The sequence below is a fragment of the Syngnathus typhle genome, linkage group LG3, assembly GCF_033458585.1.
Source record: "Syngnathus typhle isolate RoL2023-S1 ecotype Sweden linkage group LG3, RoL_Styp_1.0, whole genome shotgun sequence".
NCBI lineage: Eukaryota > Metazoa > Chordata > Actinopteri > Syngnathiformes > Syngnathidae > Syngnathus > Syngnathus typhle.
The window spans coordinates 198,226-214,874 of NC_083740.1; the positions used below are offsets into that span (position 1 = coordinate 198,226).

The following is a 16,649-nucleotide window of genomic DNA, read 5'->3' on the forward strand; positions in this document are numbered from 1 at the left end:
TCGCTCGATGAGATTTGGAAATGGTGATGGTGAAATGGAATGTTCTGATGGACAAGCTTATGGAGCAGACGTTTTTGTGCGCTGAGGGAGGGAGGCCCGTATATTTCCGAAAGCAATCCGCAACGGTTGGATGTCAACGCGTTGAGCGCCATTTGAGCGCGTCATTTTCGGCCCCTGCATGAGACAACGTGGTGGTGGCTCTGTGGTTTCCATGTTGTCACTTTGCGTCGCGCTTGAGCGTTTCGCTTGAGAACAAACCAGCAGACGAGTCGGCCTTTTGCTATTCTTGTTGCTTTTATCATGGAGAAACACAAAAAGAGTTGGCAAGAAGCAGGAGAGGGAGGACGCCGGGGAGTCACCAAATTGCACTCGGCTTGGGGGGCGCAGGAAGCAGGTGAGGGAGGACGCCGGGGCGGGGAGTCACCAAATTGCATTCGGCTTGGGGGGCGCTCAGTCGGGGCAATCAGTTGAAGGCCTCCTTGTTGATCCACATGAGGGTGCGCGTCTCGTTGGGTTTGCACTCGTACTCGATGCTGCTGAACTTGTTGCCGAACTGGCAGTGCTCGCGCTTGTAGTAGTTGTAGTACTTGGCCTGCCAAAGCGTCTCGAAGGTGCCCGCGCGCCCAAACTGCAAGCACAGCAAACAGCACAAACACGTGATACGCCTGCCACTTTGGGCTCGGGAACGCACGCACGCACGCACGCATGCACGCGTGCGCTTCCACATTGGACCTCAACAAAAAGTGTTGTCGAGGTAGGTAGGTCCCAGAGTCTGGTTGCTTTCTCCAAATGGAGCCGAAGCGGCCGAATACCTGGATGCTGACTTGCACGGGCTGCCGGTCGCCGCTCTTGGTGTGCGGGACGCCTTCGGTGTCGTAGCGTCCGTGGTAGACGACGCCGTCGACGTCCCGAGACTGCTCCTCCAGCGGGAAGACCACGCCGCCGATGTTCATGTTGCTGACACGCACACGCAAAATCCAGAAGAGGAACTCACTTGGCATGTTTTACACCTCCCTGAATTTAGTGACCCAAATGAAATCAAATGTGGGTGGTGTGAAGTTGAGCGTCAGAACTTCACAATGAGTCAAACATTTTGGGGTTTTTCTCACGAGCAATGAAAAATGTCAAACGGTGGAACATGTTGCTTATGGCCATCATGCATTCAAGGGGCGGGGCCTCCCGCAGACGCTGTGAGCCGGAGCTGCTTTCCGTTTGTGTTTGTCCCGTTTAATAAATGGCGAGCGTCCCCTGCCCTGCTGCCCTGCCCGGCCCTGCCCGGCCCGGCCCGGCCCGGCCCGGCCCGGCCCTGCCCTGCCCTGCCCTGCCCGGCCCGGCCCTGCCCGGCCCTGCCCGCCTGCCTGCCTCCTCGCGATTGGCTGGCGACCAGTGTCCCCTTCCTGCTTCTGAAGATGGATGAAGATGAATCTTATTGTTATAATGTCATTCTATTAAGCACGGTCAGCACGTTTTCATGCAAGGAGCTCCGCAGCAGGTTCTTGCGCGTCCGTGCGTGCTCGCTCGCTCGCGTAGAGTCAATTCACGAGGGGCGCCGCGCATTTTAAAGTCGATGCCGTTTGGGCAGACTGCCCCGCGTCTCGGTTCTCTTGCTTGCTTCGTGCGTTTTTCTTACGTGGCCTCGACGGTTCCGGGCTTGACGAGGACTTGGATTTTGTATTTGGAGCCAGTGAGCAGCTTGACGGTTCGGGTTTGTCCGAACCGGCTTCCGTCCACCTTGAAGAAGACGTCGCCGTCGTTGGGTTGGATCCACAACGAGATGGAGATGTGAACCAAGTCCGGGACGTCGTCCATTTTCAGGGAGGGGGGAGGAGGTCCGCGGGGGATCTGCGCGATGGCTCAGGAGGAGGCTGAGGACCACAGTCGAGCGCGCCCAAGCCAACAAGACTGCTTCCGCCCGCGCACTTCACAACAAGAGCGAGCAAAATGAGGCGGGCGTAAGAATGTTGACGCTTCGGTGAGCCAAAGTCAGTGCTTTTATTTCTCTCAGACCGTTTCATCGTCCAAGCTACCAACATTCTGTAATGTATGAAAGATATTCGCCTTCCTCATGTCACCTCCGCCACCTCAGCTGCTGCTGTGTTCATCAAATATAGACTTGTCATTATTTGAGCTTGAATAAATACATTTTTCCAGGCAGGGGGGCGCCACTGAGCAAGTTCTCAAGGTGTTTTCAAGCCCCTCGGATGGATATACGTTGCATAAATACGGTGGGGCTCGGCTCGGCTCGGCTCCCGGCCGACACGTGAAAGGACGCCCGCCCAAAAAAGGTGATTCGGGTCCTACTTCAGACAGCAGGGGGCAGTCGAAGGCTAATGCTACCCTGAGAATACAAAGCCATCAAGCAGGAAGTGAAACGCGAGGAGAGAGAGAGAGTGTGAGTTTGGGGTCCAGCCAAGCAGGTCGAGGTAGAGATGCGATCAAGCCCCGGTCACACGACGGACGCCTTGCTAACTAAATGGCCTCTCAGGAAACTCCGGACAAAAAGGGGCAACTCAAACGGAGTCAGAGTTGAGCATTTCAACCGCTTTAAAGACCTTGGAAGATTTGCACCGTTTGGGGGGATAGGTAGGAGGCTTTTTGGAATGACGGTGACATCTAAGCTTATAGTAGAACAACAATATAGTATTTGAATGCGGCTAAAGTGACACCGTTTGAAGTGACACCTTGCCATATCTTAGTTGGAGAGGCCATCTTACCACCTCCTCACCTGTCCTTTGAACAGTAGCAACGGGGAGGTCGCACAAGAGGCTACTGTGACCGAGGCGAGGCCAGGCGCCACGCGAGGCCAGGGCAAAACAAGCAGGAGTACGCGACAAGCAAAAGGGGGCGTGGCCCGCCAACTCAGTCGGACTCGGGATGAGCGGCGGCATCCAGCGACAGCGTCCGCCTCCTGAGCTCCACGCTGCTGTCCGTCAACTGCGCAGCCGTGGCAAGCGGCTGCTCCCCCGGGGGCGGGCTCACCCGCTCCTTTTTGTTTCCACTCGACGCCGGCGAGACGGATCGGCCGAGGCGCCCGCAGGCCTCGTCGGCATCGGGCGACGCCGCCAGGTGTCTGTGCGAGCGCGCTTCCATGGGCCGCACTTCCTCGTCGTCCGCCGGCCGGGACTCCGAAGTCCCCGTGTCTTTTCCCGCCTCGTCGCCGCCGCGGCACGAGATGACTCTCTGCGCTCGAGTGAACTTGGCGGTGTGAACGCTGGATGAGCGCCGGCAGGGCGGCGTGGAGCGAGAAGACGCGGGTCCGACCAGGCGGCTGCCCGAAACGTCGTCGGCCGAGGCGATCCGATCGGACGAATCGCAGCGCACGGCCTCCTACGTGCAAAGACGTGATGTCACGTGCAACGCTCAAAAGCTCACGTGGAAGTCAAACGAGAAAAGACACTGACTTGTCTGCGCAGCCGCCGACCGGTTGCACGGAACGACGTCGGGATCTCCAGGTCGGGGACGTACGAGGGGCTTAGCTTGTTGCGATCCAGACTGCCTTCAGGGCTCAGCCACTGAGAGCGCCCCCCGGAGGCCTTGAGCGACGGCTGTCTGTCCACGCTGCAGCTGGACACCAGGGCGGGCCTGCACCCATCCAGGCTGTGGCCGGCCGAGCTCAGTCGGCGAGGCTCGGCGGCGGCCCGGGAGGGGCTCGAGCGGCGCCCGTCCACGCTGCGGGCTGAGTCTAGGCGGCGGCGGCGGTCGGGCGGGCCGCTTCGGCGGGGCGAGTCTCCGTCCATGCTGAGGCGGATGACGGGGCGGCCGCCTTGTCCCGAGCCCAGCGAGGCGTGGCCGATGGCGGGGAGGGCGCCCGGGACCTGCAACGAGGAGCCGGAGCCCAGCGACGACACCGAGCCTGCCCCGCCCGGACAAAAGAAAGGGCGTGAGTGAGGCCAGTCGCAGGCGGCGACGCCCAAGAAGTCTCACCTGAGTAGCCGTAGGCCAGGCAGGCGTCGTACGGCACGCACCCGAGCGGCTGCCATCCGTCGCCGGGCAGCGACATCATGCGGCCGAAGCTCGGCGGCTTCCCGGGGCAACGCTCCTCTGACCGCGCCTGCATCAAAAAACGGGACCCGTTTGAGAGTGCTTAAACTAGAACATTCTGACACGAGCCATGGAGGCAAACCTGAGCGGGCACGTCGGCGGCGGCGGCGGCGGGCTCCCCGCCCCCCGAGGCGGCGCTGTTCCTGTGGGCGGCCTCCTCGCGCTCCCTCCGCTCCTCCATCTCCTCCAGCTGCGCCTCCTTGTTGCTCTCCTCCAGGTGCTTCATGAGGACGGCCACCACCACGTTGACCAGCACAAACTGCGCCGTCAGCACGAAGGTGACAAAGTAGACGGGCGAGATCAGCGGCAGGTAGCTGAGGCAGTGGCGCTCGCCTGGGCGGCACTCGCGCAGCGTGTCCTTCAAACACAAATATCATCATGAGGCGCGCTTGGGAGGGGGATGGGAGGCTTCGGGCCGATCCGTCAGCACGCGTCATTCACCTTCATGATCCCGTTCCAGTTGTCCCCAGTGGACACTCGGAAGAGTGTCAGGAAGGCCATGCCAAAGTTGTGGAAGGTGGCGTGACGGCTCAGGCCCTCGCACGGGTTCTCCTCGGAACACTCTAGAAAGCAAGCGCCGCCGAGGCCTTAGAGTGGGCTGCGACGGGAAACCAGGGCCCGAGGGGGGGGGGGGGCCTCCGATTGCATCTTGAATGCATGTCAGGCAGCAAACACGCACTCACGCGCACACACGTGCACTAACCCAGTTTTCCAAAGAGCTCAACTCCCAGAGCTGCATAGATGAAGAACAGCAACATGAAGAGCAGACCCAGATTCCCCACCTAGACGGACGGACGGACAGACGGACAAACAACCGTATGACACATATATACAGTACGTGTATACGGTGCCTCCCCCCCCACACACACACACACACACGGTGAGGGGAGGGAGGGAGGGAGGGAGGCAGGCGTGCAGAACCAGGTTGAGATCCCAAATGGAGGCACGCGTGCCCTATTACACCCGCGTCAAGGAGGAAAGAAAGAAAGACAGAAAGAAAGAAAGACAGAAAAGAGAAAGAGAAGCTCAAAGCAACAACGAGCGGCAATGGCGGCTCACCTGAGGCAGCGCCTGCATGACGGTGTCCAGCAGAGCTCGCATCCCTGTAGCCATCTTCAGCAGCTTCAGAACTGCAGCGGGAGCAGGAAGCGAGCGACACCAATTTCAAAGGGTGCACACTTTGGGGAGAGCCCCAGTCAGCCTCGGGAACTTTGCGAGGAGCGCTAGCTAGGCCTCGCTGGCACTTTTGGAACAAACGCAATGGCTGAACGCACCGCGCGTGATGCGCAGCACCCTCATGATGCGGATGATGGTGGGGTTGATGGGCAGCGAGGCGTTCAGGTCGATTTCTTCCAGCGTGATTCCCATGATGGACAGCAGCACGATGGCCAGGTCCAACTGGTTCCACCTGGACAGCACAAAAAGCGCAGGCGTGCGTGCTGGCGTTTTGCATTCCGTGCTAGCGCTAGCTAGCTAGCTAGCAAGCAGGATGCTATTGCATTCCTCGTCATAGTTTGGGCTCGGCCGTCGCTCGACTTTGATTAGCGGTCGTTTCACGAGGAGCCGTCCATCCATCCGTCCTTCGCCGCCACGTGTGTGTGTTGGCGCTCAATTTCTCATATCACCTGTCTTTGAAGAAGCGCCGAAGGCCGAGCGCCACCAGCTTGAGGACGGCCTCGATGACAAACACCAGCGTGAAGACGTAGTTGCAGTACTTGAGGATCTCCACCAGGTACTGTTCCACACACACGCGCACAGTGACGTACGGCGATAAGAGCGGGACTGTCGTCGTGGTTACCCGGGGCTGCTTGTAATGCTCCATGCTCATGGTGAGCAGGTTGGTGAAGATGATGATGGTGATGAAGAGGTCCAGATAGTGGCTGGTGCACACGCTGTGGATGGAGCGACGCAACGGCGAGTAGTCGGCGTAGTACGGCTTCTCCAGGGCCTCTGCGCGCGTGAAGAGACATGCCGCCTCATAACTTCTGACCCCTGCCCCCCTCCATGCACGCACTTGAAGGCGTCTTTGGAAGGCTTTTGGCCATAGTCGAGCAACTCACTGCGGCGCCTCTTCTCCAGGCGCTTGCGTCGCTTCTCCTCGCGGAGGCGGGCCTCCTCCTCCTCCTGCTGCTGGCGACACTTGTGGAAGTTCTCCACCACCACGCCCACAAACATGTTGAGCACAAAGAAGCTGACGATGAGCAGGAAGGAGATGAAGAAGAGCAGCATCCACGGGTTGTTGTTGCGCACGGGCTGAAAATAGAGCCGGTCGGCCGGCCTTTAGCCGCCAATCCAAGCCGGGCCGGGTCGGGACGGGTCACCCGCCGCACCTGCTGGTCCACGCCGACCGCGTCCAGCCCGTCGTACATGATGCTGACCCAGCCGTCTTTGCACGACAGCACAAAGAGAGACATCAGCGCCTGGCGGACGGACGGACGGACGGACGGACGGACGGACATTTGGTTGACGTCAGATTGGCTGAGACGGGCAGGCAGCCCGCTTCCCCTGTCCCACCTGTCCCAGGTTGTCAAAGTTGTACTTCCTGCGTAGCCAGCGGTGGCCCGCATCCAAGCACTGCGTCTTGTTGGTGATGCCGGTCACGTTGAAGCCGTCGCAGTGGAAGAACTTGCCTTTGAATAACTGCGCACACGCACACACATCCAAGCCAATGCGAGCGTGATGGGAGCGAGAGCGGCGCCTGCGCAGGCGCGGGTGCCTGCGCCAGCGCCTGCGCCAGCGCAGGCGCGGGTGCCTGCGCCAGCGCCTGCGCCAGCGCAGGCGCGGGTGCCTGCGCCAGCGCCTGCGCCAGCGCCTGCGCCAGCGGCCCTTTCTGGTGACGGATGCCAAACGGTCTGCCTGCAAATATGCGTCGCTCACCTGAACGCCCAGAATGCCAAAGACAATGAAGAACGCGCAGCAGATGAGGACGATGTTGCCGATGGGCCTGAGCGACGTGATCAGCGTCTCCACCACCAGTTTGAGGCCCGGAGCTCGACTGATCACCCTGAAAGGGCGTGGCGGGCGGGCGCTCAGCTCTCACGCGGCATACGGCGGCGGGTTGGCGGGCGGGCGGCCGGCCGGCACCTGAGCGGTCGCAGCGTGCGCAGCAGCCGCAGGACGCGCAGGATGCCCAGGATGCGGTTGCCGCCCGCCACCGCCGAGGCCAGGATGTCCGCCAGGGACACGGCCACCAGGACCCCGTCCAGGATGTTCCAGCTGCTCTGCAGATAGACGCCCTCTCCAAAGCACACGCCCAAGGCCACCACCTGCGCCAAAGCAGCGCCACAAAAATGGCCTCCTGGCGTGCGCGCGCTCGCTCACTCGCTCGCTCACCTTGATCATCATTTCGCCCACAAAGATGAGAGTGAAGATGTGGTTGGACACGCTGAGGAAGGCGCGCTCCTGGACAAGCACAGAGAATGAAAAACATGGCCCCTTGGCGTCAGAAAAATGGCCAAGATGGCGGTGAGTCAGTCCATTTGGCAGACGCGTGATTGGTGCGACGGACGGCGTGTGTCACCATGCTGTGCGGCTGAATGTCGGGCCTCTCCAGCGCAATGGTGATGCAGTTGAGGAAGATGAAGAGCAGGATGATGTGGTCAAACATCTTGTGGCCCATGGTCTTCTGGCACCACAGCCTGAAGCTGCACGTACACACGCACAGGCACTGTAAAGAGCCTTTACGGACTCAGGCGCCGCAGCAGGGCCTTTACCCGTTGCCCGGAGCAAAGACGAAGAATGACCAGTCGCCGTGCCGGGCGCACCACTCGGGCTGGTACGGCTCCAGCAGTTTGCGCACTTTCTGGTACAAAGTCTGCAAGGGCACAGAGGGAGCGACATCAACGCCACCGGCGCTTTCCCAATTCAAAGAGCCCGCCGGCCGACCGACCGACCGACCGACCGACCGACCGACCTCGTCCGCATCGTCGGGAGCAGCGGCCGTCCGGCCGCGCTGGGACAGCGGCGACTCCGTCTGGGCCGACCGGCCCGGGCTCTGCGGGGGCCCCTCCGTTGACGACGACAATGCGGGCAGGCCTAGCGTGTCTTGGCGTTGAAAAAGCTGCCGAGAGAAAAAAGGCCACTCGGTAACGTGACAAGCGCGTCGGAGCAAAGTTGATTGTTACAGAGACTAATTGTCCCATGGTCGTCACGTGCAGGCTAAGCGCCTTATCCCAATGGCTCACCAGCTCCCTCTGCTGCTGGAGGCTCTCCAGCGCACTGGCGTAGATCACGATGGGCGTGGCTTCCGCCTGCCCGACGACGGGCATGGACGCCCTGGGGTTCAGGGGACCGTTGGGGCTGCCCATCATGGCCCAGATCTTCAGCTCTTGCAAGGTGAAAAAAAAAGTTGAGTCCAGAGCAAGATGGCGCTTCTCAAGCCGGCGGCGGCAGCGGGTGCGGGCGACCCACCGGCGGCGTACAACTCCCTCAGCTTCTCCTCGTCCTCGTACGACAGCGAGCGGGCCTCATTGTCCCAATCCGAGCGGCTGGCGTCGCCCTAAAAGCCAGACGCACAAAAGCCGAGGCTCCTGAAAGCAAGATCGCGGGGGAGTGCGGCGGCGGCGCCGGCGGCCGCCCTCACTTCGGCCTGGAAGCCTTCCACCAAGATGGCCACCAGCAGGTTGAAGAGGACGTAGTTGCCGAAGGTCATGAGCGCCACAAAATAGAGCGCCGCCAGCGGCGTGGTGGACGCCATGCCGTTGTACAGGACGGCGTTCCAGTCCTCCTGCGTCAGGATCTGCCGGGACACACAATGGCTGCGGGACACGGGCCAGCCAGCAAAAAGCTCTCAACGTGCCAGCGAACGCAACCTGGAAGACGGTGACGGTGGCCCAAAGCAGCGAGTCAAAGTTCTTCCTGTCGGGGAGCGTGTCTCCGCTGTCTTGGCGCAAGCCAAACTTGCATCCAAACAGGTGCATGCCCAGGATGCTGCTCCGGAGACGGACGGCGTGCGTGCGTGACGGATGGATGGATGGCAAAGCTCTCCCATTGACCCCCCCCCCCCCCCCCCTTACCTGAAGATGAAAATGAAGAGCACGAGCAGCATGCAGAAGGTGGCCACGTTGTCCATGGTCTTGACGAGCACCAGCAGCTGCCTCCTCAGCGCCGGCAGGAAGCGCACCAACTTGAGAACCCGCAGCAGGCGGAAGGTCCGCAGCACCGACAGGCCGCCCTGCGCCTGGCCCGCCACCTCCCACACGCTACGGTGGCACACGCGGCGTCACTCGCGCACGCGCACAAGACTGGCGGCGGCGGCGGCGACGGCGGCACCCCGCGACCACGGCACCTGATGACGACGATGACGCCGTCGAAGCCGTCGTACGGGTTCTTGACGTAGCCCCAGAGGCCGAGCGCCGCCACTTTGAGCAGCATCTCCAGGCTGAAGACGCTGGTGAACACCACGTTGGTGATCTCCAACGTGTCCGTCAGCTCCTGCGGCTGCACACATCGGGACACCTTCAAATCCAACGGTTCCACTTTCAAATGGACATTTTGGAAGTCAATGTCACCAACCTGCTGGTGGTACTCGATTCCCATGGACAGCGTGTTGATGAGGATGGCCATCATGATGCCTCTGTTGAAGTATCGGCTAGCCACGATGAGCTCCAGTTTGCTCCTGACTTGAGCCCAGCATGCCCACCCTCCGCCGCCGCCGCCGCCTGCCGCCCTCCCGCCCGGGCTCTCGTTGCGGGGCCGCCACGCTCGGTTGCGGCGGTCGCAGTGCGGACAGGCCGCCTCCGCCGACGGGAGCTCGCCCGGCAGCTCCGCGCGACCGCCTGCCGCAAAAACACACAACAAGCCGTCGCCGTACCATCCATGTTTAGCAGGCGCCATGCACCGTCTTTTTTCGTCAGGTGTGCAAAAAGCATTTTAGGTTCATGGGAGACGTCAATATGAACAAAGACATGTCCTCTTGGAAGAAGAAGAAGAAAATACCGCACTGTCCGTCCGTCCGTCCTTCTGTGTTGCCCAGACTTTCAAACCTAAGTCGGGGTCTCGCCAAAGCGGGATGGAACAACTACAGATGTGCTGCCATCTTGTGGCCAAGGGTGGGATTACACCCCAAATAAAAGAGGCCCAAAGAAAAACGGTCTAAAAAATGCCCCGCCCGCTCACCCAAACTTGACATTCAGGCCACACATTGGGCTCACTCACTCACTCACTTGCTAACCCACCGGCGGCTTCTCACCGTGTTCGGCCACGAGCTGCAGTGGCAGCACGTCGTCGGTCTCCGTGGCGACCGCTCTCGTGCGATGCGCGCTCTGTGCGTCCGGGTGCCTGAGGAGCGGCGCTATGACGGGATAATTGAAGCCTCCGTTACTCGGGTCTTCTAGCGGCCCGTGCGGGTCGCCCGACACGTGGCCGGAATGCCGGCGCGCCAGCCCGTTGGTCCGGGATGGGTCCCGGCGGCGCCGGGCGCAGAGCGGGCCGGCCCGGGCCAGCGTTCGGGACAGGCGGCGGCCCGCCTTGCGGCCCAAGTGCGCCGCGTAGCGCATCATCTCCTCGTAGCAGCTGCCCGGCTGGCTGTCGCTGGCCAGCGTGGACGCCGACTGGTGCAGTTGGCGGGCGCGCTGCTCCGACTTCATCAGCTGGTGCTCGCGCTGCTTGGTCTCCGAGAACTGCGTGGCGATCACCACCAGGCACAGGTTGATCATGAAGAAGGAGCCCACCTGCCAGCAAAGAGAATCCATCCATCCATCCATCCATCCATCCATCCATCCATCACACGCCAATCACAAGGTGGAGGGCGCCAGCTTACGATAATGAGGAAGATGAAGTAGATGAAGTTGTAGAAGGAGTGGGCGTCCATGACGTAGTACATGATGTCCACCCAGCCTTCCAGCGTGATGACCTGCCACAGGAGAAAGGTCAGGCTTTCATATTTGGCTAAAAGTAGTTTCAAATTGGAAAGCTCTTTTCATTTGCCGCCTGCCTGGCTGCCTCTGCCTCTTTGCCACCCTCCATCCAATGTCACCTGAAAAATGGCAATCCAGGCGTAGCCAATGTTGTCAAAGTTGATGGCTCCCTTGTGCGGGTTCAGCTCGCCGGCGCGACACTCGTTGTAGTACTGGTGCCAGTTGACGCACGACGGGCCGGCCCCCGCCGGCGCCGCGGCCGGCCTTTCCCCGGCCGCCAGCGAGCAGGCCCTGCCGGCCACGCGGCGGCGGGGCACGTCGGCGCAGCGCAGCATGCCGTTGTCCCGCTCGGCCGAGCAGATGAACGGGTGCTCGTCGGTGGCGCCCGGCCGGTAGTAAAGGCTCAGCGTGGACACGTCCAGGCGCCTGCGCCGCCGGCGAAACAAAATACACCACCGGTGGAGCCACAGAGAAGAAATATCCATCCAAAGAACGCCGCCGGCCCCGTCCTACGTCTTGACGTCGTCCGCCATGAAGCAACGGTTCCTCAGGAGCCCCGCCCACAGCTGCACGCCCACCACGCCAAAGATGAAGAAGACGAAGAAGCACAGCGCCAACACGTTGCCCAGCATGGGAAGCGTGTCTAGCAGCAGCGTCACCAGAATGCGCATGCCTCACCACACACACACACACACACACACAAGTCTGAGTTGAGCCCACCATTGATGTGGACAAGCCTTTTTGCCCTGAGCAGCAGAAAAGTGCTCGGCGTGTCAATCAATCAACAATCAATCAATGCATGTGCAAAGCTGGACAGAAACAAAGTGGGTGTCTGCCTTTTTTGGGGCCTGCCTTCATCATCCATCCGCAATGATTCTATTGACATGGGAGGGAGGGAGGGAGGGAGGGAAGAACTCACTGGGAACCCTGTTGATGGCCCTGAGTGGCCGCAGGACGCGCACGGTGCGAATGGCCGACAGGCTGACGTTGTGGCCGTCCAGCGAGTACTCCAGCATCCTGGAACAGACAACAGAGCCAGAGCGCTGCAGCCCGTTAAGTCCCAGCCAATGGCGCCCCCAGACGCACTTGCTTGACATTTCCCTGGCATTAAACAAGTGGCGGCGGCGGCGGGCTCAGGCGCACCAACGCACGCACACAAAGCTCCTGCTTAATGTCAGCAGTGTCAAAAACTCACCCCACCACCACGATGAAGAAGTCCAGCCGGTTCCACGGGTCTCCCAGGTAGCCGTTGTGGCCGACGATCCCCAGCGCCACCATCTTGACCAGCATCTCCCCGGCGAAGAACGCAAAGATGCCGTCGTCCAGTGCCTGGAGGGAGGGAGGGAGGGAGGGAGGGTTAGGGAGGGAGGGAGGGAGGGAGGGAGGGAGGGAGGGAGGGAGGGAGGGCATAGGGAGGGCATAGGGAGGGAGTTTGGAGGCTCAAGCTTCACCTCAGCCAAAGCTCATTTGTCCTTTGGTTACCTGCAGGAGGACGGGCGTGTCGTCGCAGGGCTGGAACATCCCCAAAGTCACGCAGTTGAGCAGGATGGCCAAGATGCTGACACGCTCGAACCAGGTGGCCAAAAGGTCAAGGGTCACATTTGCAACTTTGACCAAATGACTGAACGGCAAATCCATCTCAAGGGACATTTGGGCACCTTTGCACACCGACGACCGGAGGGAAACAACGCAAGGCGGCAAACTGGCAATGGTGCTGCTGAATGCCAAACCACACGTGCCGGATTGGACGCACGCACGCACGCACGCACGCACGCACACGCGCACATGTTTGCGGCGGACACTTTGCTCTCAAGAGGGCGGCAGAATAATGAGAGCACAATCCTTCAGCACACAGCGAGCGAGACACCGTGAAAAGGATGGAGGGGGGGGGCAGAGGCTAATCCAGTGTCATCCCGGTGCTTACGTTGCCATGGGAACCACACAGCTCTCACCTTGGGACTCAACTGACAGGAGTTTGCCAATCGGCTTCATCTGGGCCACCGCGGAACAAATGCATGTCAACACGCGTTCACTCGCGCACACACACACACACACACGCACACTTGGAACATTTGGGGACCATTGTGCATGCACGCAAAGGGAAGCTCGCGCCTGAGACGAAGAAGCAATGCCGTTGTCTCGCTCGCTCGCTCGCTCGCTCGCTCGCTCACTCACTCACTCATGATGCTTTCCATGAAGGGACAAAGTGACGAGCGACCGGAGCGAGCGACCGGAGCGAGCGAGCGGCAGTGTTCCTAGCATGGCTGCCTACATGGCTGCCTACATGGCTGCCTACATGGCTGTGTTCCGACGCTGGCTGTAAAACACGTCCCCTTGCCCTTGTGCGTGCGTCCCCCCTACGTTGGCGGTGCGGGCGGGAAAGGTCAGGCGGATCAAAGCCGCTCGCATCACTTGCCAGCCCAGTTTCCACGCAAAGCCTTTGCTTCCTTAAAGCATGGCGGGCAGCAAGCCCAAAGTCGTTTATCCGCCCTTCCGCCCTTCGCTTGATTTTGATGCCCACTTGAAATTTGCCTTCCAAAGGTGCCTTTAGGGTTTAAACAAGGTTTTGATGACAGCTAAGGTGTCAAAGTGTCTCTGTCACCATTATTGCCTGGGCAGTGCCCCTCAACCGGTTACCATGGCAACACGCCGCAAACACCTTCATTGCCTGGAGGGGAGGGAGGGAGGGAGGGAGGGAGGGAGGGAGGGAGGGAGGGGGGTTGGGAGGGCTGGGCGACAGCTTCGCCCTACTTTGGGCGGCCATTAAACTCCAGCCCGTTTCGTCAAATGGAGGGATGGGGAGGAGAGAGAGAGAGAGAGAGAGAGAGAGAGAGCGGCAGGGAGAGAGAAAGGGAAGTAAGCAGGAAGAAAGCAGCAGTAGAATCCACATAAACAAAAGGAAACACCTTTTCAATCTTTCATGCACTGATGAATAAGTTAGCGTGCGCGCATTTCTCGTGTGACATGAAGCAAGCACCACGTCAGGGGCAGGAGAGGAAAAAAAAAAAAAAGAATGGTTGGAGCGTTGCAGAAGCAAGCGGCTTTGCGGGCCCAAATTCAAGTTTGGCCGTTTGTTTGGTTTTGAAGCCGCTCTGGTTTGCATTTCAAGCCAAACATAGCATTTCAAATGAGATTTTTGTGAACGAGCGGAAGTGAGGCCGTCACACCAGAGTTGCTAGGCAACCGGGTGATTCCTCCAAAGAGGGAGATTCCCTGCCTGAGCCGAAAACGCCGCTGGGATGGGCTCTGCAATTGGGCCCAGAAGGCAGCATTGGCAGGGAGCCTTAGGCTGGGGGGGGGGGGGGGGGAGGAGTCTTCAAACGCCGGCCGCCGGAGCCTTTCAAACCAAGGCCGAAAGGATATGGGTGGCACACGGCCCGTAGGCACCAGGACCTGGGCGGGCTGCTCTGCGTAAGCGCCAACAGAACCACTGGGGCCAGCCAGGGGTACGGCAGCTTCTCGGCTTCCTCCTCCCCTTCCGGCGACACGCGACGCTGCGGCGAGGCCCCCCCGCTGTGCGCTTCTGGTTCCGAGGCGTCCGTCATGACGGGGAGCACCTGGAAGGAAGGAAGGAAGGAAGGAAGGAAGGAAGGAAGGAAGGAAGGAAGGAAGGAAGGAAGGAAGGAAGGAAGGAAGGAAGGAAGGAAGGTAGGAAGGAAGGAAGGAAGGAAGGAAGGAAGGAAGGAAGGAAGGAAGGAAGGAAGGAAGGAAGGAAGGAAGGAAGGAAGGAAGGAAGGAAGGAAGGAAGGAAGGAAGGAAGGAAGGAAGGAAGGAAGGAAGGAAGGAAGGAAGGAAGGAAGGAAGGAAGGAAGGAAGGAAGGAAGGAAGGAAGGAAGGAAGGAAGGAAGGAAGGAAGGAAGGAAGGAAGGAAGGAAGGAAGGAAGGAAGGAAGGAAGGAAGGAAGGCGCAGCGTTGAGGAAAGCCCCCCAAGCAGTCTGCTCACAAAACGCTTTTGGCTTGCATTTCCTGGAAATCCAGGATTGATGACAAAATGATAGATGTTAAATTCAGAAAAAAGATGTGATCCCTTTGAATATTTTCAGATGTCAATCAAATAAACTCATGTTTGTGCATGTTTAATGCTGCATATATTTTGCTTTGATGACGAGATTGGTGAGGTAGGCCCACCGCCACCGAGATCGTGACCGAGACCGCCATCAATTGGAACTCACTCGCCAAAAGCCCCAAACCAAACAAGCAACCAAACAAGCAACCAAACAAGCAACCAAACAAGCAACCAAGCAAGCAACCAAGCAAGCAACCAAGCAAGCAAGCAAGCAAGCAAGCAAGCAAGCAACCAAGCAAGCAACACCTGACGTGCGCGTGCACCTGAGAGCATTTGCATGAGCACCGTCGACAGCAAAGTCGAGTGCTGCGTGCGTGGCGAGAGGATAAGGGAGAGCAAGCAATGTCTGCTGTCAAATGACTTCCAATGAACGAATGCACCTCGGCGAAATCATCCAACATTGCTCACGAGGAGGAGCACACACTCCAAAGCCTTTTCTTCTCATGCTGCACTGACGACACACCCGAGCGCGAACGAGCGACAGCCCGCCCGCACGCACAACCGCGTGCGTGCGTGCGTGCGTTCAAAAAGTCAACGGAGACACCGAAAAGTTCCTGGCGGGGCTTACCGGGGAGCGGCGTCCGTCCATCGTTACTGCGCGTCGGCCGCGCGCCCGGAACTCCTGTGGGAGCCTCGGTGCTCCATGGAGACCCCGCCTTGCGCGCGCGCTCACTCCAAAACAAAGATACGCAAGTAAATCCGCGGGTTGGATGGGGGGCATCCAAGTTAGGACCACGCGACCCCCGCCTGCCTGCCTGCCTGCCTGCCGCCTGTCTGCACGCCCTCTCGACCGCCCGTCCGCCAGCCAGCCGGCGTTCTGGAGTCAGGTAAAGGAGTCGGCCAGCACCGCGGGGAGGAAGCGGAGAGTGAGGAGGAGAGACAGAGCGAGCCCGAGTCGAGCTCCCTCGCTCGCTCGCTCGCTCGCGGCAACACCGGATACACTTACACCGCGAGCTCCAAAATAAGAGCTTCTTAAACTTACTTCCGGTACACGAGGCTCCCTGCTTGATTGCGAGAACACCCCCATCGTGCAACAATGAGCAATTTATCTGCTCTCAAGAAACTTTCAACGTTGATAAATGTCTAGTTCATTGACAATACAGCCACATGAATGAAATAACAATCCATTGACCGATGAACGCGTGCAAATCTACGAGGGATCAATCCCAACAAACCAACGCTTGCGCACGACTTGCTCGACCCGCGCTCAGCCGCAAGGCTATTTGTAGCATCTAGCCGGGCGGGGCCGGGCGGGGCCGGGCGGGGCCGGGCGGGGCCGGGCGGGGCCGGGCCGGGCCGGGCGGGGCCGGGCGGGGCCGGGCGGGGCCGGCCGGTGCCACAAAATGACAAATGCCGGCCGCACATCTGCCAGCCGGGCCCGGCAGGTGTCAGAGTTCGCTGTCAATCCGCGTCGACACCGCACCGGAAGGATTACATTTGAAGACGACGCCACGTGGTTCTGCAGCGACGGTCACGATCGCCAAACGCTCGTGTTCGTTCAAAGTGACCTCGGTTGATGATCGAGCGATTGATGATGATCTTTATGGTCATTGGCAGAAGTTGGCCTTTTGCGTTGACGTCAAGGCGCACAAACCCGCAGACTGCTGACAAAGCGTTCAAGGAACTCCCGGCATTTAAAAGTGCTGTTGGTTTGGTTAGCAACAGCTGAGGTTGACTCGCTCGAA

At 59.9% G+C, this 16,649-nt stretch overlaps 2 protein-coding genes across 2 annotated transcripts; both read right to left on the reverse strand.

Annotated features, from left to right (window-relative positions):
* Window positions 1-274: 274 nt before the first annotated feature.
* cnrip1a (cannabinoid receptor interacting protein 1a) lies at window positions 275-1,887 on the reverse strand. The gene is made up of 3 exons (XM_061274744.1): window positions 1,631-1,887; window positions 813-957; window positions 275-628 (listed from the first exon to the last, which is right to left on the reverse strand). The coding sequence occupies exons 1-3, from the start codon at window positions 1,807-1,809 to the stop codon at window positions 464-466; spliced, it is 489 nt and encodes a 162-aa protein (XP_061130728.1). The 5' UTR covers window positions 1,810-1,887; the 3' UTR covers window positions 275-463.
* Window positions 1,888-1,973: 86 nt separating this feature from the next.
* On the reverse strand, window positions 1,974-15,883 carry LOC133151407 (voltage-dependent T-type calcium channel subunit alpha-1H-like). Its single transcript, XM_061274399.1, has 35 exons — window positions 15,533-15,883; window positions 14,262-14,455; window positions 12,381-12,474; window positions 12,094-12,227; window positions 11,818-11,915; window positions 11,412-11,571; window positions 11,018-11,324; window positions 10,802-10,894; window positions 10,232-10,712; window positions 9,556-9,818; window positions 9,329-9,480; window positions 9,057-9,242; window positions 8,853-8,970; window positions 8,624-8,779; window positions 8,452-8,539; window positions 8,226-8,368; window positions 7,955-8,101; window positions 7,755-7,855; window positions 7,562-7,685; window positions 7,375-7,443; window positions 7,126-7,307; window positions 6,919-7,045; window positions 6,556-6,681; window positions 6,372-6,461; window positions 6,102-6,294; window positions 5,840-5,991; window positions 5,667-5,776; window positions 5,316-5,449; window positions 5,101-5,171; window positions 4,745-4,823; window positions 4,483-4,604; window positions 4,124-4,399; window positions 3,925-4,051; window positions 3,402-3,853; window positions 1,974-3,327 (listed from the first exon to the last, which is right to left on the reverse strand). The coding sequence occupies exons 1-35, from the start codon at window positions 15,683-15,685 to the stop codon at window positions 2,860-2,862; spliced, it is 5,970 nt and encodes a 1,989-aa protein (XP_061130383.1). The 5' UTR covers window positions 15,686-15,883; the 3' UTR covers window positions 1,974-2,859.
* Window positions 15,884-16,649: the final 766 nt, after the last annotated feature.